This window comes from Pseudonaja textilis, chromosome 5, assembly GCF_049901715.1.
Source record: "Pseudonaja textilis isolate UNSWEBS1 chromosome 5, rPseTex1.2, whole genome shotgun sequence".
In the NCBI taxonomy this organism is placed as follows: Eukaryota; Metazoa; Chordata; class Lepidosauria; order Squamata; family Elapidae; genus Pseudonaja; species Pseudonaja textilis.
Window position 1 is genome coordinate 50,260,947 of NC_141994.1, and position 25,447 is coordinate 50,286,393.

A 25,447-nucleotide genomic window follows, 5' to 3' on the forward strand; every position below is an offset into this window, starting at 1 on the left:
TATCTCTAAATCTCTTGGCCTTATCATTTCTTTTAATTTTAGCCAACTTTCCCTTTTCTAAGTTTTTCCTGTCTTTCTTCTTTACTCTTCTTTTTTTCCTCTAGTATTGTTTTTATTTTCATCTGCCAATCACTTATTTTGCCCCCACCCTTTCCTGTTCTCACTTTTGAAATTTCTTCTTGTACAGTTTCTTTTTCTTTTGTTTGATCTTGGAAGCATTTTCTCTTTTATTTTTTACATCCATCATCAATGTCTTAGTTTGGATTCCTTTTTTTAAAATTTTTATTGTTTTTTAAAACAAACATAAACAAAACATAAAAACATCAGGCCATCTTCCATATATGTACATACAGTGTGCCGGTTGGTTTACAAATTGTTTTGTGCTTCCATTTCATAGTCTTCAATTACAATAACATTGTATATGATCTCTTATTTTCAATCCAATATTAAATACATTGGTATCATTATTAATCAATCATTTGACTATTATTCATTCATGCTTTGGAAAATAATCACATTTTACTTAATTTGGTTTGTGACAATTCATATTATCATCCCAAATCTATCCTAAAATCATTTTGTAGATATAATAAGAAAAAAATACATCTTTATATATTTAGTATTTTCTAAAAGTCTACATATTTTGTTACTATACTTTATTGTCTAACCATTGATAGAATAGATCCCAAACTTTTTAAAATTGTTTATCATCCTGTTCTCTAATTTCAAATGTCAATCTGCTCATTTCAGCACATTCCAATATTTTCTTAATAATTTCCTCCTGTGATGGTATTTTTTCATTTTTCCAGTTTTTAGCAAATACAATCCTAGCCGCTGTTAATACATTTACAATCAGGTATTTCAAATCTTTACTATATATTTCAGGTAAAATTCCCAATAAAAATATCTCTGGTTTCAAGTCTACATACTTTTTTGTCATTTTTTCCAACCACGTGTGAATTTTAGTCCAGTATTTTTTAGCATCCTCACAAGTCCACCTCATATGGTGATATGAGCCAGGTGCCTGATGACATTTCCAACATTTTTCGGATTTATTCTTGGACATCCTTGCTATTCTTGTCGGGGGGAAATGCCACTGTAAAACATCTTATACAAATTTTCTTTATATGCTGTTGACATTGTCATTTTATAATTTTGAGACCACAATTTTTGCCATTTCTCTAGATCAATTCCATATCCAAAATTCTTCCCCCAAGCAATCATAGTTTCTTTAACTTGTTCTTCTTCTAGTTTAATTTCTAATAAATATCCATACAATTTTTAAAACACCTTTTCCTCAGTACCTGTCAAAATCTTATCTAAATCAGTCAGTTTATCATAGAAACCACCTGTTTTAAAATCTTTATCATACCTTGCATGTATTTGCGCATATGAAAACCAATTCATATTTATACCTTGTTCCTCTATTTTTGTATAGATTTAAGTTCACCCTTTTCATTCAATATTTCACCATATCTAACTGTTTGTTCCTTTTTATATATTATAGGATAAGAAAATGCTTCAATAGTCAATAGCCAGGCTGGAATTTTCAAATAACATTGTCTTTTAATCTTCTCCCAGTTTAACCACAGAGACTCCCGTATATAATGTCTTCTAAAGTACCTCTGTGTTTTAGTTCCCTTATACCATAGAAAAGCATGCCACCTCAACAACAGATCATGTCCTTCTAATGTCGCAATCTAGTATTTCTTAATATTATCCATTCCTTAACCCACATCAAATTTGTAGCTTGGTAATACAACTCCCAATTAGGCAAACCAAATCCTCCTCTAATTCTAGCATCTTGCAAAAGTTTTAACTTTATTCTCGCTTTCTTACCTTGCCATATAAATTTCAACAAAATTTTATTTAAATCTTCAAAATAGTCTTTTCCAAGCCTAATTGGGATTGTTTGAAACAAATATAAAATTCTGGGTAATATATTCATCTTGATTGTTGATATTTTCCCTATTAATGACAGTTGTAAATTTTCCCATTTCGCCAAATCTAGCGCTATCAGCTGTTTAAGTTTGATATAGTTATTTTCTTTTAGTGTACCGCATCTTGCTGTCAAGTATATCCCCAAGTACTTGATCTTATTCGTGACCTGAATTTTCAATAGGTCTGCCAGTTCTTTCTTTTGTCTTGATAGCATATTCTTTGTCAAGATCTTTGTCTTATCTTTATTTATTTTCAAACCAGCCACCTTTCCATATGTCTCTATCTTTTCTATCAATTTTGATGCTGTTTCTAGTGGGTCTTCTAAAATAAAAACCAGATCATCTGCAAATGCTTGCAACTTAAATTCTTCCTTTTTAATTTTCATCCCTTTTATATTCTTTTCATCTCTAATATTTCTATTTAGCACTTCCAAAGTTAACACAAACAACAGAAGTGACAGTGGGCACCCTTGTCTTGTTCCTTTTCTTATATCAATAGAGTCTGTCAGTTCTCCCTCTATCATTACCTTTGCCGTTTGCTTATGATATATAGCTTCTTTTGCTTGAATAAATTTTCTAGCAAAGCCCATCTGTTCCAGCAGTAACAACATGAATCGCCAATTCATATTATCAAATGCCTTCTGTGCATCTAGAAATATCAAAGCTATTTGTTTTTCAGGATGTGCCTCGTAATATTCCAAAGTGTCCAAGATTACTCTCATCTTGTCTTTAATTTGTCTCTTTGGCAGAAATCTATTTTGATCAGGATGAATAAAATTATTTAAATATTTTTTAAGTCTTTCTGCCAATATTGAAGCAAAAATTTTATAATCTGCGTTTAGTAGGGCAATAGGTCTATGGTTCTTGATTTGTAATGGATCGACCTCCTCTTTTGGAACAAGTGTAATATAAGCTTCTGACCATGATTTAGGTATCCTCTTCTTTAACATAACTTCAATCATAACTTCTAGCAATGGAAGATTCAACGATTCTTGTAATGTTTTGTAAAATTCTGCCGGAAGTCCATCTGGGCCTGGTGCCTTTCCATTATTTTGCTTCTTGAGTGCTTCAGTTAACTCCATCATCGTTATATTGCTTTCTAACATTGTTTCAATCTCTTTAGGTATCTGGGGTAACTTAGCATTCTGTAGGTACTGTTTGACTCTTTCCTCATCAATATTCTCTTGTGTGTATAGTTTCCGATAATAGTCTCGAATGATTTTCTTCTTCTCTTTACTACCATAGCAAACTTGGCCTTGATCATCTATTAATTGCAATATTTTCCTTGATTCTTTCTCCTTTCTCAATTTATATGCTAACCATCTACCTGGTTTATTTGCATCTTCAAAATAATTCTGTTTAGCACCTCTAATTTTCTGTGCTAATTCTTCTTTTTCTATTAGACCCATTTTATGTTTAGTTATATCCATTTTTAACTTAATGTCCTTTTTCTGTGGCATTTTCTGTAGCTCTTTTTCAAGTCCTTTATACTCATCCTCTAATGCCTTAGAGGCTAATCTTTTCATGGTGTTTCTTTTCCTTGTATAGTCTATTATCAAGCCTCTGGCATATGCCTTCATTGTATCCCATACATTCTGGATTGATGTGTCTTCTTTTTTGTTTTCTCTAAAGAAAAAAGCCAGTTCTTTCTCCATTAACTGTGTGAAGTCTTTTTCCTTTAAAATAGTATTATTTAGCATCCATCTAGATCTTTTTCTTTGTCCTTTCCATTTAATTGTCATTGGATTGTGATCTGCCCCAATTACTTATTTCAATATTTATTTCTTGGATATTTGTTAACAATTCTGTTGACATCCATGTCATATCTATTCTGGACCATGACAAGTGTCTATTTGAGTAGAAGGTGTATTGTTGAGTTTTAGCATTTCTTTCTTTCCATGTATCTTTTAAGTTTATTTCAATGTCCTTGAAAAAAAGACTCAGTTCTTTCTTTCTCAGCTTTATCTGGTCACAAGAGAAATAGAATATTTCCAAGCCTCTAGTTGGCAGTGTTACAAAGTTTCTTTGCTTTCACTTTCCCCCTCCTTTTTCAAGCAAAATGCAATAAGAATTAATAAAAAAAGAAAAAGATATTTAAAAAAAAATAACTAAAAGGGAGTCTCTAGCTGAAAATAGTTACAAAATCAAAAAGGAGAAAAAGAAATAGATGAAAAAGAAAAAAACAGTCCAGTTTCAAAATATAAGATCATGTATAGAAAATCCAGCAATGAGAAAAAAACATTACTTTGACATTCCTGTTTAAAATCGCCGCTTAATCACTTCTGTCAAAAACTTTTACAGATTCTTTCTTTTCCTTAGGGTGTCCTTTCAGATGTTAGAATAAAGAAAAAGTTCTCACCAAACCGGCACACTCTGTCTTTCTGTTCTCTTCCATTTCAGAGTTGTCCCAACTTCAGCAGCTTTAATGGCTGCCTCTTTGCCGCTGGCAAGAAGAGTTTCTCCTGGATCTACCAGGGACTTTGCGGTGTCCCTGGGATTGACAGGATGCGCTCTTCACTTTCACCGTCTCTTCGGGACGGTTTAGATCCAATAGGATCGTCCAGGAGCAAAGATATCGGCAGCAATCTCAGACCTCCAAGATTGCATGCCGTATCGTCGCGACGCCAGCTCCGCCCTCCAGTTTGGATTCCTTTTATGTCTTTTGGCAATGTCCCTTATTCTCTGTGCTCTTCTAAGCTGCTTTCCTCTTCCTTTAACTTCTCCTCCCTGAATTTTCTTTGTTCTTCTACGAACTGCATCGCCATTAATTTTTGTGCCAATGTGTCCAATAATTCCATTCTTTAACATTCCTCTCACAGTTTGCAGTTCCAACTTGAATTCTTTGATTGTTTCTTCCATTTTTTTAATCAGTTGAGTTATTCTTTATTTTATTAAAAAGTCAGAATCTTATTTTAAATCTTGCCAAAAGTCACAATTCCTCTTATTAATCCTTCTATCTTCTTGTCAAAATCAACACCAAACAGTCCCAAGATATTACCTTCATTTATCCTTTTGCTGCAATCCCTCTTTTTTGTGTAATGCTTCTGGGGTTCTTGTTATGATATAGTCTTTTATTTCATTTCATTTCTCATTCACACATTTATAAGGCCAGTAATTTTCCATGAAATTATGGGAGAGAAAGTGCCTTTAACCATTAGATGGCGCTCTACATCGCTTCCACTTTTCAAAATTCTTTTTTTTCTTTTCAATTATATTACCACTAATTTTCAACCATTAGCTCTTTTAAATATTATAAATTCCAGGCAAGTCCAGCATTCTATCCAATGCCTAATTAATGCTAGTTTCTATATCTTATTCCAACTTTAGTCTCTAATTCCGTTGTAATTCCTTTATAATCAGGTTGTTTATTTACCTTGTATTTTCCTCTTATTTTCCATTCGCCGTTGTTGTACTCTTAAGCGAGGGCTCCTTCTTTCCGTTTTTTGGTGGTGTTGAAAAAAAAAAAGTCCAAGTTCTTTTGTCTGGTTACACGCCACTCACCACTTCACCGCTCCAGCACATGCTTAGGTCCCGGAAGCTTCCCGTTTTCAGGGCAGCCATTAAAACTGCTGCTACCTCCTTTCTTCAAGGGGAGTAAACCTAGCCCAGGAGGGGAAATGCAGCTCCCCTTGACCCAGCTGGTGGTCTCCCCCCCTCTTCCCCCACCCCTCCGAGGTCGGTCAGATGGATCCGGTCCCATTGGGACCCTCCAATAGGATAAGCATGGATCGAAGCTGTGCACGAACATGGTCTTTGGTCCATCTTTGACGGAAGTGCCACCGGAAGTCCCTGCCAAAGAATTTTGATATGGGTAAGACAATTGGTTTAAAAAACAATTAAACATTTTATTAGTCTAAATATTCTAGATATAATTTTGAATAACAGAAAAATACACTATAAAGGTGTGCTATAGCTGCCTGTATATTATCAACTATATGATAGTAGCCATGCTTTCTTTTACCTCGCAATAATCTCAAAGAAGTAAGACAAATGGGTCGCTAAGTTTGGGGAGATCTGTTATCTGCTTACACATATTCTGGTAGAATGCCTCCTAGGCCAGTGATTTTTCAAACATGCTGGACTTTCACTAGTGGACTATGCATATCTGTTTATTTAAAGGTAAATGTATAGCTTTCCCCTGTTCAGTCATGTCTGACTCTAGGAGGTAGTACTCAGTTTCTTAGCCAAGGGAGCCAGCATTATCCCAAGTCACGTGACCACCATGACTATATGCCGAGGCACGCACTATTATTTTCCCACAAAGTAGTATCTATTTATCTACTCACATCTGCATGCTTTTGTACTGTAGTTTGGGCAGGAGTTGGGGCAAGTAATGGGAGCTCACCCCATCGTGCAGCACTCAGGTCTCAAACCCAGGCTGTCAGGTTTCCAAATGACAAGCTCAGGGTCTTTAACTTCTAAGCCATAACACACACCATTTGTTTATTTATAGATAACCAGTTATAAATAGTAATTCATAACTTTTGCTGTTAAATGCATCTGCTCAACAAAAGGTTATACATCTTTGTTCAATATTATAAATATATTGCTATAGTTTAGCAATTTAAAGACTACATTTTCTAAAGCCTGGAGTCATCAAACCTTGAATCTTCAAGGCCAATCACTTGATGATGAGATGGACGGCATATAAATTTCATAAATAAATCAAGAAGTTCTTAGATCTCTATGTCATGAAAATACACTGTTCAAAAAAATAAAGGGGACACTTAAACAATACAATGTAACTCCAAGTCAATCACACTTCTGTGAAATCAAACTGTCCACTTAGGTAGCAACACTGACTGACAATCAATTTCACATGCTGTTGCGCAAATGGAATAGACAACAGGTGGAAAGCAGAGGCAGTTAGCAAGACATCCCCAATAAAGGAGTGGTTCTGCAGGTGGTGACCACAGACCACTTCTCAGTTCCTATGCTTTCTGGCAGATGGTTTGGTCACTTTTGAATGCTGGCGGTGCTTTCACTCTAGTGGTAGCATGAGATGGAGTCTACAACCCACACAAGTGGCTCAGGTAGTGCAGCTCATCCAGGATGGCATATCAATGCGAGCTGTGGCAAGAAGGTTTGCTGTGTCTGTCAGCGTAGTGTCCAGAGCATGGACACGCTACCAGGAGACAGGCCAGTACATCAGGAGATGTGGAGGAGGCCATAGGAGGGCAACAACCCAGCATCAGGACCGCTACCTCCGCCTTTGTGCAAGGAGGGACAGGAGGAGCACTGCCAGAGCCCTGCAAAATGACCTCCACAGGGCCACAAATGTGCATGTGGCTGCTCAAACGGTCAGAAACAGACTCCATGAGGGTGGTATGAGGGCCCGACATCCACAGGTGGGGGTTGTGCTTACAGCCCAACACCGTGCAGGATGTTTGGCATTTGCCAGAGAACACCAAGATTGGCAAATTCTCTACTGGCACCCTGTGCTCTTCACAGATGAAAGACGGTTCACACTGAGCACATGTGACAGACGTGACAGGGTCTGGAGACGCTGTAGAGAACGTTCTGTTGCCTGCAACATCCTCCAGCATGACCGGTTTGGCAGTGGGTCAGTAATGGTGTGGGGTGGCATTTCTTTAGGGGGCCGCACTGCCCTCCAGAGGTAGCCTGACTGCCATTAGTACTGAGATGAGATCCTCTTGTGAGACCATATGCTGGTGTGGTTGGCCCTGGCTTCCTCCTAATGCACGACAATGCTAGACCTCATGTGGCTGGAGTGTGTCAGCAGTTCCTGCAAGACGAAGGCATTGATGTTATGGAGTGGTCCGCCCGTTCCCCAGACCTGAATCCAATTGAGCACATCTGGGACATCATGTCTCGCTCCATCCACCAACGCCACATTGCACCACAGACTGTCCAGGAGTTGGGGGATGCTTTAGTCCAGGTGTGGGAGGAGATCCCTCAGGAGACCATCCGCCACCTCATCAGGAGCATGCCCAGGCATTGTAGGGAGGTCATATAGGCACGTGGATGCCACACACACTACTGAGCCTCATTTTGACTTGTTTTAAGGACATTACATCAAAGTTGGATCAGTGGTGTAGTGTTTTTTCCACTTTAATTTTGAGTGTAACTCCACATCCAGACCTCCATGGGTTGCTAAATTTGATTTCCATTGATAATTTTGTGTGATTTTTTTTGTCAGCACATTCAACTATGTAATGAACAAAGTATTTAATTAGAATATTTCATTCATTCAGATCTAGGATGTCTTATTTTTGTGTTCCCTTTATTTTTATTTGAGCAGTATAAAATAGTATTCATCAAGTTCCAAATCCATCTGTAATATGGCTGGCAAGGATCATCTGCTGATGGTCTTCATGCTGCCATCACTACTATTCCTGGGCTGTCTTTTCTAATATTTGGCTAAGTATGTGGCAACTGTCATTGTAATTATCTTCAGTAACTTGTTCCACCAAACAATGAAAACTTCCTAGTACTCACTGGAAAACTATTGCTGTTGTCATATTGGTAAATCTATGTGAGCATCCCATCAGTGTGTAGAAATATATATGAAGAGGAGAAACAGCCTAACAATATATGCAGCCACAGATCTGTCTTCCAAAACCATTTGAAAGATTACAATTAGTTACAGTTTATTAACAAGTTGCTGCACTTACGGATTTGATTTGTACCTGCAGGTAGGAAGATTCTTAGCTATTAGCTACACCTTTCGTTCCTCAGTCATTTTCCATTGCTTTTGTTTAGATCTCTTTTGGCAAATGCAGGATCTAAGACTATGACTGGATTCATAAGTTGCTGTAAGCCAATTGACTACTTTGTGCAAAATGCAAATGTGAACCCAGTCATTGTGCCTTGTAATTGAAATGATTTATTGCTTAATATTATATGTATGTGTCAGCTCAGTTAATTTTACTAAGTTTGGCATTCCAAATGTGGAATTATACTTCATATCTAATAGTTCCAGTAATTATGGAAGTTGTACCATTACAAACACTTGGAACTAAAATATTATAAAAAGTTTTCTATGGTAAGGTGGACTGGACAGTTGTTTTTAAATTGAGTGATAACCTTGAAGGTCTCAAACTGGGCACATTGAACCAAAGATGGACAAGGACACTTGTTCTCTTTTTTCCTCCTATTTCCCTTTCTACTTGCTTTTCTTTCTCATAGCTACTGTAATATACTGTGTGTGTGTGTGTGTAGATTATACCAGAGGTATGAATGATCTGTTACAAAAGGACTTTGATGTTGGGCCAAAAGCTACATGAAATAGTGATCCTAAGATTGCAGGCTATTATTATCTGGTCTAAGGAATAGAAAGAGACTAATAGGGGAGTGGTAACTCTGTGGAATAGGAACTGGAGACGATATATGGGTAAGCTGGTCTGTAATTTTTACTGCATGCTGGAAATTTTTATTATAGAATTTACACAAAAGGCAATGAACTTGAACATCTCAATCTACATAAACTGAAAACAAAGTCTAAATTTTTTTAGTCAATTTGTTTTGTTCTTTTACCTGCTACCCAATTTGAATTTTAGTCTATATTTGTATAATTCTTGTGTGTCCTTCTCCTTCCAGCAGTATTAAGTTCAATATGTTAAATATTAACATCTTCAGAGTAGGCCATACAGCAAAATTACACTGAAATGCCTATCTTTGATTGTTGTACAAAGTGATGACTCAAATGTGTGCAGTAGTCATGGTAGAACAAACATTATATGCAAAAATGCCTCTAAACTATGCTGAGCATTTCAGATATTTAGTTGTGATTCATCAGAGAATAAGAGAGTAAATGGACAGAAATATATAGAAGGGGTTCGTATGTGAATTAATCCTGGTTTTATCATAGAAGGTGGCATTTATAGCAGGCTCACTTGAGGTGTGGTCATGTGGACAAAAACATGGCTTAGTTGAGGTCTTGATTGGTTGATCCATTAGGTCCATGTAGAATTATGAACTGTAGCCTGAGAAAAGCTGATACATCATGTTATATACACAAGGTTGGAATATCATGTTTAAAAGTCTGAAGAAACATTGTGTTATGTAGCCAAACAGCATTATGTATATTCTAATCATTTGGGTTTAAATTTTGGAAAAGAACTAAATATGCTCAATTAATTAACCAGAACACTGCAAAAGTGAGAGGGAAATAGAATGTATTATTCAGAAGAGGAGATAGTTGACCAGTTAAAATAGTGAAAACAAATTGCAACGTTTATTGGCAGCTGTCACAAACTACCTATTCATTTGAATAGGCAATAAATGTATTTTGATTAGTCAGAAACTACATCTCTTCCAATTTTTTTTTAAAAAAATCCAAGGTTTACCAGATGTATAAGGGTAGTGAATTTGATTTGCAATGGAATTGTTCTTTTGCTGTCTTACAGCTGTACATCTCTTCATTCTCCAAAATAATGTGATCATTTGAACCAAATTTCATAAATAAGTACCTGTTGATATATCTGTGTGAATGGTTCAAGAAAAGTGACTTCAGAGATCTGTAGTGTCTTCTCCGTTTTATTCCACGGATACTAAAATTTGAAGTCATTTTGCATCTTTTATTCCTTTTATTACATTGAAAAAAGCAAAAGTGTGATATAGCTCTCAAGTTTTGATGCTAGTCATTGCATTAGTTGGACTTTTCCATGTTGTCTGGTGTGTTCTTTTCTTTTACTCTCAGAAAGCTAAACAGAATCAGACCTAGTTAATGTTAGGATGGGGAGACCACCATGAGATCTATAGCAGGGCTGTCAAACTCTGGCCTATGGACCGGATGTGCCATGTGCTGGCCACACCCCTGCCCAGTTTATCGAAGGGTGGGAGTCCTGATACATCACATGACACTGCCGTGATGACATGAGTTTGACACCCCTGTCCATAATATATATGCTGGACTTGGATGATGAAAAGACATCTGAAAAAGGGCCCTGGAAAGCCTCTTCCCCCCATACTGTTGCTTAGAAAACTGTGTATGTGTCCATGACATAAGAGAAGTTAAGCACAAGAGGGAGGATTTATCTTTCATAAATTGGTATCAGCTATTATAAAGTTTTTTTTAAAATGCATACATTCCTGAGGATGGAATTGTTCTATAGGTCACTTGAGTAACTTGTACTTTTGAATTTAAACCTGAATATTTTTTGCTACATTTTAATGTTCAGTATTTTCATGGTCAAGTAAGTGCAGAAAAGTATTAAGTGCATAAGCTGTACAGTGGTCACTCCATATTATTATCACCAGAGGTAATTGGGAAAAAAAAACCCTCACAAAGAAAGGCTGAAGCCAGAGCCTGGAATCTACCAGGCTCACATAATTAGTCAGTTATCAAGATACAGGAGGCAATTCCAGCAGAGAACTGGATTTAAATTAAAATGAACCCGAACCCAAACCCATCCTTAAGCACGGTGTAGATTCTTGAGCATTCGTTCCTTGAAAAACCTTCACACTGCTGGTTCTCTTTTGCTCCTTGGATGGCTCGGTGTCAGTGGACTGGAAACGCAGCCCTTGAAAGATGCGCGGTTTGGGGAGGAATATGCCTTCCTCGCAGACTCGCCGTGAGGCCAGGGTTAAAGTAGATAAGCTCAGGAGGTGGCGATGCTAGCGCAGGTAGTCCTTTTGTGCAGGGAAGAGCAAACGGGCTTAGGAAGGCGAAGAGAGAGCCCTTTTGTTTGAGACGTGCAACCGGCGCCCGTCTCCCCACCCCTCTCGGGGTTTTGGCTTACAGCCCTTCTCCCACTCCGAGCCGAGGAAACCAATCCTCAGCTCTGCGCGCACAGCCCGGGAAGAAGATGCCAGCAGCCTCCCAGCAGCCCCTCTGTTTGACTCCGAACTGGCTCTGCACCCGTCCAGGCGGAGAGGGAGAGTGGAGGGGAGGAGGAGGAGGAGGCGGGCTTTGGCTCTGATTAATTACCTTAGGCATTCGGGGGTGGAGCTTCCCTCCTCAGCCATCTGGCTGAGATATGGGAGGGAGCTGCGGAGAAGGCGGGCGGGGGGGCGAGAGGGAGAGAGGAAGAGAAAAGAAAGGAAGAAACACGAGCGAAAGGAAGGCAAGAGAAATCGCGATCCAGGGGAACTCCCCCTCCCTCTCTCGGTAGCCACTCGGAGACGGGGCGAGGAGCAAAGAGGCGAGAGGAGGTTTTGCCACAGCCCCACCTGGCGGAAGGGATTTTCTTCCCCTCTCCTCCACACCCTCCCGCTTTGGTTTATGGAGAAAAAGAAAATGGTCACTCAGGTAAGGCTGTGCGTGTGGCTGCTGCCCTGCGCTCCCATTTCCCTTCCCGCGCAGGGCTGGAAACGAGGCTCGGGCGTGTGCGCGTCGCTTTCTCCTCCTGGAGAGAGAGAGAGAAAGCCGCGGCGAGAAGGCCACTCTGCCGCTCCTAAATGGAAGGAGAGGGAGCTTCCAGCGTCCTTCCCTGAGCTTGCAGAGGGATAGCTGTAGGTGGAGCGTGGATGCGCAGCCATCCCTTCTCGCTCTGCTCCATGGATTCCTGTTTCCTGTGCTGTGCAGCTGCAGCTCAGGAAAGACCCTGCGGGGATTTGTCCACCTCTTTGTCTTCATGTGGAGGCAGGCGGGCGGGCGGGCGGGCGGGCGGAACTGCAGAGGTAGGGAAGGCTAAGCAGTTTTGCCTTGCCACCAAAAGGATTATTGGCACAAGGGGTTTCCTTCTCCTTGCGCGACCCTTCCGGAGAATCGAATCGTTCCGATCCAACGGATCCTCATGCCCGCATTCATTTCCTTCCTGAACGAAACCACCTAGATTCTGGAGGTTAGGCTTTCCTTAGAGAAAGAGATAATGAGATGGAATTCGATAATGTCATATCCGATGGTGGTAGTGATGTGAGGATCCTTGCAGATCTTGGTATTCTACCCAGGCTTCTCTTAGGCACCTTTCTGCATACCACAGCCTGTGGTGGGGCTTCCATGCAGATTTAGCTGAATCTGCATTTCAATTACTTTCTCCTTACAAAGGTAATTCCCCCCCTCTCCCGTTTTTACAGGTGCCTTGTCTGTGCTTGAATGCCCACTAAGCACAGGGCTCATTGCAACTATACATAGCTGCTGCTTATCATTTCCCAGGGAAGCAGAGAAGGAGCCCTTGGGCTGAATGCAAGGGGTGATTTCTCAAGGAGCTTACCGGCAACTGAGTTATTTTTCTTGACGTGCTTTTCTAACAGTTGTTTAAATCCTTTGTGTCTTTTATTTTTAAAAAAATATTGAAACCTCCTAGTTGACATAGTGGGGGAGGGGAGTCAGTTAAATAGACAAGGTCAGCAAACAATATCATTATAGCCAGGTAGTCTTTACTGTTAGTAGTTATATAATGGTCTGCAGTGCCATACATGGATAGATATCTCTGAGAGAGAGAGAGAGAGAGAGAGGAGTATTTTTAAGGGGGAAAAAAAATCATGGGATTTTTTTTTTTGTCATTTAATTAAAAATTTAAAAGACCTCTATCATTTGACACAATGTTGACAATGTTGCTTAAGTGTAATTTTTAGTGGTAAGAGGCATCATACATTCCTCTCTTAAGGGGCAAGATGAATGTCCTAGGAGATGATTGTTATAATAAGTAGAGGCGGCACTTTGACTTCCTTAGTCAGCAGGCTTGCAGTGAATTCAGTGGCTCAGAGGCAGGGAGGTCTCTATCCATTAATGCAAATTGCAGATTTCCCTCTTCTGGTGATCACATTCATTATTTATATATTTCTTTTTTTATCTTCCATGTGTGTCTTGAGACTGCTGGCACTTCTTTATGCCATCTAAATGTGAGAGGTTTAAAAGTAATTTTATAAGCAATTTTTTTCTCCTTTTAACGCTTCTTCTGTAATTATGAGTAACCTTTTTCTATACTTCTGTCCCATTATATGATACAGTGTACAGTATTGTCCAAAGATGTTTTCCTATATATAAATTTAATAACATGATAAAAAACTGATAGTTCACAGATGATCTAGCTAAGAAACACCCACTACATAAAGATAAGCATATTTGAGGGAAAATGAAAATTCTTGTACTTCAGATGAAAAATGAAAAAGCTATTTGCTTATCAAGGAAGGTTGGAGGAGTATATAGATTACTGTATAGAGAATGAAGAAAGTTTTTGCATGACTCTTGAAAGGAAAGAGTTGATGTTATTAAAAAAATGATTAACTGACTGTGACCTTCATGTGTGGTTACTAATATATGTATGTCACTTTTATATTTGATACAGAAAATGTATAAGAATAATTTGAAATATCACATCAGGAAATTAGACTTTTGGTTGGGTAAGTTAATACAAGTATAGTTGACACAAGAACTAGGAAGTTCCAGTTTATCCTTAATATTTCTATTTCTCCATGATGGTCTTTGATAAATTTTTTTTACCAAAATACACTCATTTTCCTACTTTGGATCTGAGCATTCTAGTCAGAATTGCAAGTCATATGTCAAAAAGACTTTGTACTGGATTTATAACAGGCGATTATTTAGGGTCAGCACTTTAACACTGTTAAGATTGTCTTCTTTCAGAGCATGTATAAGTGGGCAAACAATATAATAACATCACTTACACTGATCAGTGGAAGTCTATTTTGGTTTCCAAAAACATCCATGTAGAAATCTTTAGTGACAAGGAAATACTACCATGTGTGCAATCTAACAATACTATATGACAGTTGGTATAGCATTATTACAAAGATCATATTTATTGCTAACATCTTCAGTTAAGAACTAATTGATTTTGAAAGATACTTATCATTATATGTTAATTGGAATAGCTTCGCTCCTTTCGAGGCGGAGTGTTTTTCATTTTTACTGTATTCCTGAATTTATAGGTAGTCCTCAACTTATGACCGCAATTGGGACCAATTTTTTTGTTCTTAAGCAAGGCAGTTAATGAATCACACCCTATTTTACCTTTTTTGCCATAGTTGTTACGTGAATCATATGGTTGTTAAGAAAATCTGGCTTTTCCCATTGACTTACCTTGTCAGAAGCCAGCTGGGAAGGTCATAAATGACAATCACATGACCTCAGGATGCTGCAGCCCTCATAAATACATGATGGTTGCCAAATGCCCTAATTCTGATGACATAACTGTGGGGATCCTGTCATAGTTGTAAGTATGGGGACTAGTTGTAAGTCATTTGGTCAGAGCCATTATAACTTTGAACATTTGTAAATCGAGGACGACCTGTACCAATAACCAGAGCTTTCCTGTTCCTGGTTCCATTCCATTTTTGTCCTCATATAAATGTGAACTGATTCACAAGGAATAGAAAAGTGTTAAGGATTTTGCTCTTTGTAAATGTACGTATAGTTTGGATTCTGCTGTATTTCTGCATGTCTGGTGTACTAGAGAATATGTTTAAATATACATGACAATTCTTTATCAGTAAGCTATCAGTAAAATAGATTCGGGGAGAGTGCCAAAATATTCTTGGAAATCTTTTGAACAAGAAACCCACATTTATAATTATTTATTAAACTTCCATTGTGCTAGACAAAATGTTGCTCGAATTTGATTCTCTTACACTTAATGTGGTAAATGGAAAAAAAAACGGAGTTTCTGTTGAGCAGGGGGGATGGGGAGGAGAATAACGAGTAAGGGAATGCTTTTTTGGCTATGCTGTAAAATTGCTACCTTCTGGAGGAGCAAAAAGCGCAAATTCTTTCTTTCTTTCTTTCTTTCTTGGACAGTGCAGTGCTTTGCTGGCGTTTTATTCAGGATCTGTTTCCAATCAGTGCTGAGGTTGTGGGGGCAGGCACCAAGCTTTCACAGAATGGGGGGGGGGGAAGTGTGCTTCCCCTTTAAGCCGTTCAGCAAGTCCATGTGGCAGTCCTGGAGTGTGTTCCTGTGCAATGAATCACCCCTTCCATTGTCCGCTCCCCTTGCTTGGAGGAATGAAGCCCTTCACCTGGGCTTCTGCCTACTTACAGTTTGTACATTTTTAGATAGGGGAGGGGAATGTTGTCTGTAATCAAAAGCAGGAGGGGAGCTCTTCCTTTCTAAGATGTGGTGATCCTCCGAAGCTGTTATTCTTCCCTGGCTGGGGGATGGGTGGCGCTCGAGCATGTTCTGGTGGAGTATAGGTAAAAGCGTTGCAGGAAAGTGGGCTATGTAAGGTGGAGCAGCTGGTATTCCCTTTTGTGGAAATTCAGAATAATCTTGCAAGATTATTCATCTCCATTCTGTAAGCCCCCTCCCAAAGTGGCTGGACTCCATTCTGTCAGCCCGGCCTTCTCCTTTCCCCACCCCCACCCCTCTTCTCAAGGGTTCCAGCTACTAGCATTTATGTTGGCATCTGCTTGATTTGCTGAACTATGCCCAGAACTCAGAGAGGTGTTGGCTTTATGAATTCAAGACTTGCTAGGGTGGTTTTTTTTTTAAATAAATAAAAAAGATTCAGCAGCTGCTTCATATTTTCCAACAGCTTTTCTTCTATGATAACCCATTCCTTGCCAGGCTCGTCCGCCAGCTTGTGACAAACAACTGTAGCCAGTCATGGCACTCTCAGCTTGCTTCTTATGAAAGCTCAAATGCAGGAGTTCCTTAAATGGAGATTTGATTTAAATCAGAGCAACATTCTGCTTGGCAGTGTTTGTTCTGACTCATTGGAGACTCTGTGTGCTGATCCCATCCCCCCATCTTCTCTGCTGCCCATATCTGTGTTCTGATCTTTTTCCCTGTTCACTCCTCAGTAAAGACCAGACCAGATAAATATATCTTTGTTAACCTTGTAATAGGATTAGTGCAGGTACAATACTAGACAGAATGCAAGGGGATTGGAAAAAATATAATGAACACATTCTACTATGTGAAATTATGTTCTTTGTTTATGCTCAAAAATGCACAGGAAAGACCGACATGCCCCTTTCATTTACCGTATGTTGCAGGATCACCTCTGTTTTACTTTTTTGGTTACTTTTATTCTTTCAAAGACTAACCACCAACAGTATCAACGACTTCACCATTTTATAAGTTTCTCTTTATAGTTGTCACCTGCACATAACACAAGGCCTTTCTTCTCATTTCTCTCTTTCATTCAAGATTCTCCAATTATGTATTCTTCTCTTTGTTTTTTTCAACTAATTCAGTTGTCTGAATTGACCTTCAAGTGCCTTTGCCAATACATCCATGAGGCTTTTCATAGAAAGTAATTGTTTTTTTGTTTTTGGCAAGGACATATAGTGTTTTGATCCATTTGTTGGTAAACTCTTTCCATTTCCTACAGGACTCTGTGGGGTAGGATGATATTGACACTCTCTTCTCTTTCTGTGTTGCAGTAGTTCATCTTGACTATCACATTACTGTGACCTATTAGAAATATTAGGTCTGATAGGTTTCAGTATAGGTTTCAGTGCAGGTGGCAAGTTATTAAATGAAATTCAGCTAATTAATTGATCCATGAGGTAGACATTAAGGCGACAAGAAAGAATTATACTTCTGAAGAAAACTGACTTCTTTGGAACTCTATTGTAGTGTGTGGTCTTCCACAGTGTTTCTTATGATGATATTCCTGAACCCTAGAAATATATTAAAAGTTTTCTAAGCTAAGGGTTTTTTTTGTAAATCTATACAAAAATGAACAATATCTGGCTAGTAAATATCTCAAGGATCCTTATTGAGTAAATTGCACTAAATTTGAGGAAATAGCTTTAGGTGCTTCACCTTTTGTAGTAGAGCTTCTTTTAATGACAGTAAAAGGTACAGCAAATACCATTTGCTGAAATTCATGATCCAAGGTGTAGCAATTTCATATATTTCTTATTGAGGAAATAAAGTGACTTTATGGATAGAGCATAGGGTTGAAATAAGGGGTACTTTTATCTCTCGTACTAGGAAAGTAAATTGTGATTGCTAGATTAATTGTATTGTAAAAATGCTAAGAATTGGTTCAATATTATTTGAGGAAGGGTGCCTACATGATTTATTAATTTAAGTGATTATTGGCCATTAACTGATATGGAAACATTGAGGGCTGCCTGTAGACCATATTCTGCCTATGCTGATAATAGCCTGAGTTCTATATTATGGCTAAAGTTCCTGAGAATTAATACCTGTGTCTTCTAATTAAGAAATCTGGTTTGTTTGTGATAGTAATTAGAAGGCTTGGTTTTCTCTGGACATTTCTGACTAATTGGAAGCTAGTCTATATAACCAACTGTTTTTGGTTCTCTTTCCAATTTTTTTTAAATTATGCATGGGCTCACTTTACAAATATTAAAAAATATGCTGTGTTTTGCACCTTAATATAATATACAAAGCAATAAAATATAGGCTATTGCAGCCTCATTCTCAACCATAGAAAATCCTGTCTCCTTACAGGCTATTGAGATGTTATTGCATAAGTGCATTGACATTGTCACGATCTTTGTATCTACATCTTTGAAACATGCTTTTTAATTAATGTCATCTTTCTTAAGATGTTAAATATGTTCAGGAAAGCATTGTTCACCAATATATCAGTAATCCTTCAAAATACTTTTTAAGGCAAAGTCCATTTTGAACAGCTACAGGCAAACATTCTCCTCCCCACTTCTCAATGTTAACCTGTGTCTAAGGTATACTTCATTTTGTTTAGCTAAGCCATGCAAATATAGTTCTTGATTATAGGAGCAGGGAATGGGGAACAGAGTTATTAACTCTTTACTATGAGTGGCCTGAATTGTGATTATGTGGACTGTGAGAAAGGGAGTATCTAACTCTTCCTTGCTTACTTTTGTGATGTTTTCTCTCCCCCCACATGCCTTCCCCCAGGGACTTTTCCTTAGGGGTTTTTATTACATCATCTCTTCTCCAATTGATCTTACTAGTGTCATGTTTGCAGCTAAATCTCTTATTACTAATTATTTTAGTTCTGATTTGGGGAAGCTTGTTCTGTCAATTTTAAAATACTAAATTGCCCTAGACTAATTTGGATTAATAATTCCTGTATAACGTTCCATTATATGGTAATTCTCAAATACAACCCTGGGTGCAGCATAAGTTTAGTTTTGGGTTAGGCTGTACATAAAATTATACTATGAACTACATGCAGAAATTGTTCAACTGTTTTGGGTTTCTGTTCCCATTTTATGCATAGATTGAATGCACTTTATTTTAATAACATTAAAGTTAATTAGCTTTTATTAATTGAGTATATTAGGCTTTTAAATTCTTTCAAGGGCTTCTGACAAACAGTTTAAAAATCAATTATATCTAAAGAAAATACTTAAGTGCCCAAGAAGAGATCAATAATCTATCAGAGAGTGATCGTTTCTTGTTTCAGAGGAAACATAAAACACAGATTTAAAGCTAATATATTATGCCTTGCTGCAGTTAGTATTGTAGCAAACAGTTTAGAAATCTTTCATTAAAATAATTTGATTTACTGATAAGGATGTCACTTTATTGACTATTAAAATATTTTGATTGATCAAAAAAGTGTTCTATTACTGGTACTTAAAGGCATATGTTTGCCAATTTGAATAAGGTATTAAAAATGTAGTTAATAAACATTGCATCATTTTTGAGGTTGTACTCAAGGCAGGGGTGTCAAACTCGCAGCCCGTGGGCTGGATGCATCACACCCACCCCTGGTTTAGCGAAGGGAAATTTGTGATATGTCACATGATGCCGACATGTTCTAAGGTGTTGTGTTATTGTTTCATTTAAAAGTATGTTTTTTTCTTAGAGTGAATATATTTATCAACCAGAATTTATTTTAGTTCTGTCTTGTTCTTTCAGAAGCTTGTTCTCTTAATAGAAGCCCATTTATTTTGTTAGGCAAACATACATACATACAGCATGCATGCATACATACATACATACAAACATACATAATATCCTGCCTTTATTATTTTTATAAGCAATGCAAGGTAGCATACATCCCTAATATTCTTCCCTCTGTCTAGCTACATAGCTAACTTTAAAAACTGATACAACACCTTATGCCCATGATGGCGAACCTATGGCATGCGTGCTACAGGTGGCACACAGAGACATTTGTGCCGGCACGCAAGCTGCAGGCAAACGTACCTCACTGCTCATGCACGTGCTCCACAACTGATTTTTGGCCGGGTTGAGGCCTTTTTTGGCCTTCCAAAGGCTTGAGGAAGGCTTTTGCAGGCCGAAAACTAGGCCCGTTTTATCACTTCCTGTTTTTACGGAAATAGCAGAAGTGATGAAATGGGCCTAGTTTTCCACCTGCAAAGCCTGCAGAAGCCTTCCTCAATCCTCTGGGAGGTTGAAAAAGGCCTCAAACCAGCCAAAAATCAACTGTGAGGCGCAGTGCAGGTTAGGGGGCGGCAGTGGGTAGGTGGGTGGGGATTGTGCATGCATGTGTAGGGGGCATGGGGGGGGCGCACATTGCCTTCTGGGTGCTGGCACGCAAGTGTGATCGTGCAAGTGCGTGCACAATTTTTGGCACAGGAGCCCAAAAAGGTTAGCCACTACTGCCTTATGCCAACAGATAAAGGCAGAATGCACCAATTGCCACTGCAAGCAAGAGAAAAACCTACACACAAAATCCACTTGCGCCTTCTATAACTTTGTAAGCATCAAAGTTAAAGACTCAAGAACCATCCCACTCCTAAAAGGACCAAATGGGAAAGACTATAGCGATGAATCCGTTAAGACAAATTTCTTCAACATGTTCTTCAGTTGTAAACAGCAGTGGTTCATCCCCCATATTTCCTAGTCATACCACAACTAACTGCAATGATCTACTACATACTGACAGAAGATAACATAGAAAAGGCACTATGTTACCTAAAACCACCGCTATCTATTGGTCTTGATGGCTTATCTGCATACTTCTTAAAAAAAATCTCTCCACTGCTATAGCAAAACACCCCCTAAGCATAATATATGAGATATCATTCAGAACCAGCTCCTTACCAAACCTATGGTCCTTAGCAACGGTTATCCTTATCTACAAAAAAGATGACCCAGCCTAGTTGAAAACTACAGACCAATCTCACTGTGCAAAGTCATGGAATCAAATCATGGAATCAATCAACCAATGCATTACCCTCCACCTAGAGTCAAACAACCTACTCTCCAAAAAAAACAATTTGATTTCAGAAAAAAATGTCCTGCAATGTGCAACTGCTACATTGCAAAAACATATGGATTACACTACTTGACCAGGGTAAAGCAATAGATGCAAATTACATAGACTTCTGCAAAGCCTTTGACTCAGTGGTACATGACAAACTACCGTTGAAACTAAACTCTTATGGCATTTCCAGATCCCTTCATAAGCGGATTACTACATTCTTGTCAAATGGACAACAAATAGTAAAAATAGGAAATGCCCTATCAAACCCTGCACCAATTAACAGCGGTGTCCCCGGAGGCAGCATTCTAGGACCCACACTCTTTATACTCTATATAAATGACCTTTGCAATCACCTTATAAGCAACTGTGTCCTCTTCGCTGATGATGTAAAACTATTCAACACCACTGACAATGCTACCGTACTTCAAAGTGACCTCAGTTATGTGTCTTAATGGTCAAACAATTGGCAACTCCAAATCTCGACCAACAAATGCTCTGTCCTACACCTTGGTTAAAAAAAAATCAGTACACCAAATACAATCTAGACGGATATGACCTCGTTGATGACTCTCACTCTGTCAAGGACCTTAGAGTACTCATATATAATGACCCAAGCGCAAGAGCTCACTGCAATAGCATTGCCAAAAAAGCTTCAAGAGTTATAAATCTAATTTTAAGAAGTTTCTCATCTGATAATACTGAATTACTAACTGGGACATACAAAACCTTTGCTAAACCAATACTTGAATAAAGCTCGGCTGTCTGGAATCCGCACTGTATATCGAACATTAATACAATTGAGCGTGTCCAGAAGTATTTCACAAGGAAAGTACTACACTCCTCTGTTCATAACAGAGTACCCTACACCACCAGGCTTGAAATTTTGAATTTGGACAACCTAGAACTATGCTACCTATGGTTTGACTTAAGCATAGTTTATAAAATAAATCTATTTTCCCTATAACAACCTTATGAAGTGAGTTGGCCTGAGAGTGTGACTGGTATAAAGTCACCCAACCAGCTTTCATGCCTAAGGCAGAACTAGAATTTACAGTTCATTGATTTCTAGCCTGGTACCTTAACCACTAGACCAAATTTTTACTGCTTAAGTTGTGATAATGCTAAAATTGATTAAACTTGTATGCAGCCCGTCTTCCAATGACTCTGGGTCAGCAGTAGGATCCTAACTGTCCCACTACCGGTTCAGTTATTGTGCCTGCAGCTTTCCACACCAGCTGAGGCCTGCAGCACCAATCAGCTGAGAGGATAAAGAAGAGAAAAGCACAGGGGCGGGTAGAAGGGCCAATCCTGCACTTTTGTCTTCATTCTCCTCTCAGCTGATGGTGGAGATTTTTGTTCCTCCTCTAGCTGATCATGGGAGGCTTTTTTACTACTGGTTGGGATGAACCAGTAACATACCACCACTGCTCTGGGTGGCTCACAACAATCAAATTTTTTAAAAAATAAATAGAATCAATTTAAAAAATGGTAAGAACAAGGGGCTAAATTGAATGAATCAAGTGATCTAACTTTACCTCACCAAAGGTGAGGGTGAAAAGAAAGTTCTTCACTGCTGTTCTGAAAAACAGCAGAGTGGGGTCCATTTCAATCTTGAGAGGAACCTAACAGGAGAAGTCATAGTTCTGGGTCCCAATAGATGACATTATTTAATCTAAGGAACACGCCAAGCAGCAAGTTCAAATTCGTTGTCCATGGGCAAGTATTATGGGAAACAGTCTTTCAAGTACCTAGGCCCCATTCCATGGCAACTGAATAACACTCAAAAGCAAAGTGGCAATCAGTGCTCCTCCTGAAATAGAGGTGTTAAATGGGCCTGATACTGAAGTATGCCCTTCACTACTTTGCACTGCAACATTCTGGATCAGTTGAAGCTTCCAAGGCAGCCCCATGTAAAGCATGCTGCAGTAGTCCTGCTGTGAGGTGACGAGGACAAGAATGATTATCAGAAGAGTTTATGAAAGGGTACAAGGGTACAAAAAAGTGACTTATGTTTATTTTTCACACATATGATTGTTGCACCTTCCCCACACTCACATGATCAAAATTTGGATGCTTGGCAACTGGCGCATTTATTTATGCAGTGTTCCAGGGTCGTGAATACATTTTGTAACCTTCTGTGTTACTAACTGCAGTGATTTGCTTAACAGCTGTTGCAAGAAAGATCCTAAAATGGGGCAAAATTCACTTAACAACTGTCTTGCTTATCAATAGAAATGTTGGGCTCTATTGTAGTCATGAGAATTATCGGTACCAGATGAAATTGTACAAAGACTTCCTAGTCACAGCTGCCACCTGATCTTTAACCCTCAGATTGTACATTAACCTTGAAGAGGAAAGTTATACCCTATCCAAGATCAAAGATGGAGTAGTCTAAGAAAAATGGGTTAAATATTTCCTGGGCAAAAATTTTGTTATATAAGATTATTCACTATTAGAAAACTTATTTATGGTATTTTGTGTCCAGTAGAATTAAAACAACATGCATTTGCCTTGACTTAATATTTCCTAGTTTAGTATAAGGCATTATTTAATCTTTTATATGCATGTTGATTCTTGCATGCTGCCTAATAATAATCATTTAATAATAATATTTTTCATATTTGAAATCACATATTAGGTGACAGTTCTGATTTGCAGGCAAACTTTTATTTTGGGCCAATGCACAAATTTGTTGCATTTTTTCCCTTTGAATTGCAAACAGCTGCCCTCCTTAGGTACAGTATCATCTCAAGAGAAGGACATGGCCAAAGGAAGATATGTATTTGGTTGAAAGAGCTGCATAAAGGAGTTACGTGAAGGATCTTTTTTCCTTCTCAATAAGAGTGCCATTCAGCCCTATTGGATATTGCTGAAAAATGCATCCAATATAACTATGGAATTATCTGCCTGACCAATGATAGTTAAGCTCAACTATTGGTGATTTCATGAACGCATCTGGATAGTTTTCATGTCAGCAGTAGTCAAGGAACATTTAGAGATCATGTGTTTCTCAAAGTTCAGGGTATTTGGGCAGTCTTGTTTCTCCTGCATCCAATGTGAGAAGAAAGCCAATTCATGATCAGTAGAACCTCAGGTCATGATCATAATTTGTTCCATAACTTTGGTCGCAACCCAATTTGTTTGTGACCTGAACCTAATTTTGGAAATTTGGTGTTTACCCAAAAAATGGCATGGAAGGGGAAATTGGTCGCAAAAAAAAAAAAAATTGTGAATTTTTTGGTCGGAACCCGATTTGGTTGTAGCCAGAAGCTTTCGTGACCAGAGGTTCATTCTACTGTATTGTATTCCTTCCTCCCATTTGAAATCCAGGGAGTGAATTTGAGTTGGGCCCTTTGATTTGTAAGGGCATTGCAGTCATTATATGGATATAAAATTACATATTATGCCCCTTTCCTCCTTATTTATTACTTAGGATTTGTATGCATGGAGTAAAATTATATATAATTCTACAAAAGGAAAACACAGTGTTACTATTCTGAGCTTTAGGGAGTAACAAACAATTCAAGAAAATCAAATGGTTTGTAATGAACATGTAGGTAACTTTATTTCATCTTTCTTTTATATCTGAAACTTGTTAGACTTTTAGGAGATTAAAAAGTAATTTATAGTGTTATCAATAGTAATATAAATGATTTATTGAATTTGACATTAAATCTATGTAAAAGTATTTTTGGTTCAGGTTGGGCATCTAATGTTTTCCAGCTCTGTTTCATATTCAAAAATGACTTTTAAATAGTATGTGTAGCATTGAGTAAATACTCTTTTTGTGTTTGCGTCCTCCACCCAACATTCTTTCCCTCCCCCACATACACATGCATGTACACATTGTGTGTTCACTAAAGTTCCTTGGATGACAATTCCTTTGTTTTTCTTGTAGGTTATTTTTTTTAATGTTTCAGGTTCTAATTTCAATTTTGGAGTTGAATGGAAACCCTATTAGTTTGAAATATTTTTTAGAGTTTCCGATTTGTTTTTGTAATTCAGTCAATGTGTTCTGCAATTTCTGTGAACATTAAATTGAACATTAAATTGAAAGATGTCATTTAAAGTTTTAAAAGACAAACTAGTTGCTCTAGAAGTGAATCTGCAATCCATATATCAGCAAGAGCTTTTAGTTGTCTTAAATTCCTTTTAAATTTAATTTGAAAATGATCTAAAGGATAAGGAACATGGAATCTGTTTTTTCCTTTTAAAATATTGTTGATATTTTTATTTTAGTTTTGTATCTTGCTCTCAGGTAATTCAAAGGAGATTTTCATATCATCTTTTGACCACTTGGATGAGTTTTATATTGTGTTATTTCACAGAAGAAAGTCAATGGATATTAGTTTTCGAGAATATTCTATTCTCACTTAGTAATGCAGTTATGGCTATCCAGAAATCCTTAGAACTATCTGTTAAGATGCAACTATACATGAGACCTCAAGGAGACTTAGAAATAAGGAACCATTATGGGACTATATATATATATATGCCAA

At 38.0% G+C, this 25,447-nt stretch overlaps 1 protein-coding gene across 24 annotated transcripts in view; it reads left to right on the top strand.

The window, feature by feature from the left end:
- The window catches only part of RBFOX2 (RNA binding fox-1 homolog 2), a 223,841-nt gene that overhangs the window by 115,620 nt on the left and 82,774 nt on the right, over positions 1-25,447 (top strand). For 2 of the 24 annotated variants that reach the window (XM_087934852.1, XM_087934853.1), the window contains exon 1: positions 11,856-12,153. The exons of 19 other annotated variants lie outside the window; for them this stretch is intronic. In XM_087934852.1, the coding sequence (XP_087790978.1) occupies positions 12,127-12,153 (27 nt within the window). In that variant the 5' untranslated portion in view covers positions 11,856-12,126. Of the gene's footprint in view, positions 1-11,849; positions 12,154-12,403; positions 12,892-25,447 lie in introns of those variants that run through there. 3 more of the 24 variants (XM_026695612.2, XM_087934855.1, XM_087934851.1) reach the window with 3 other exon arrangements.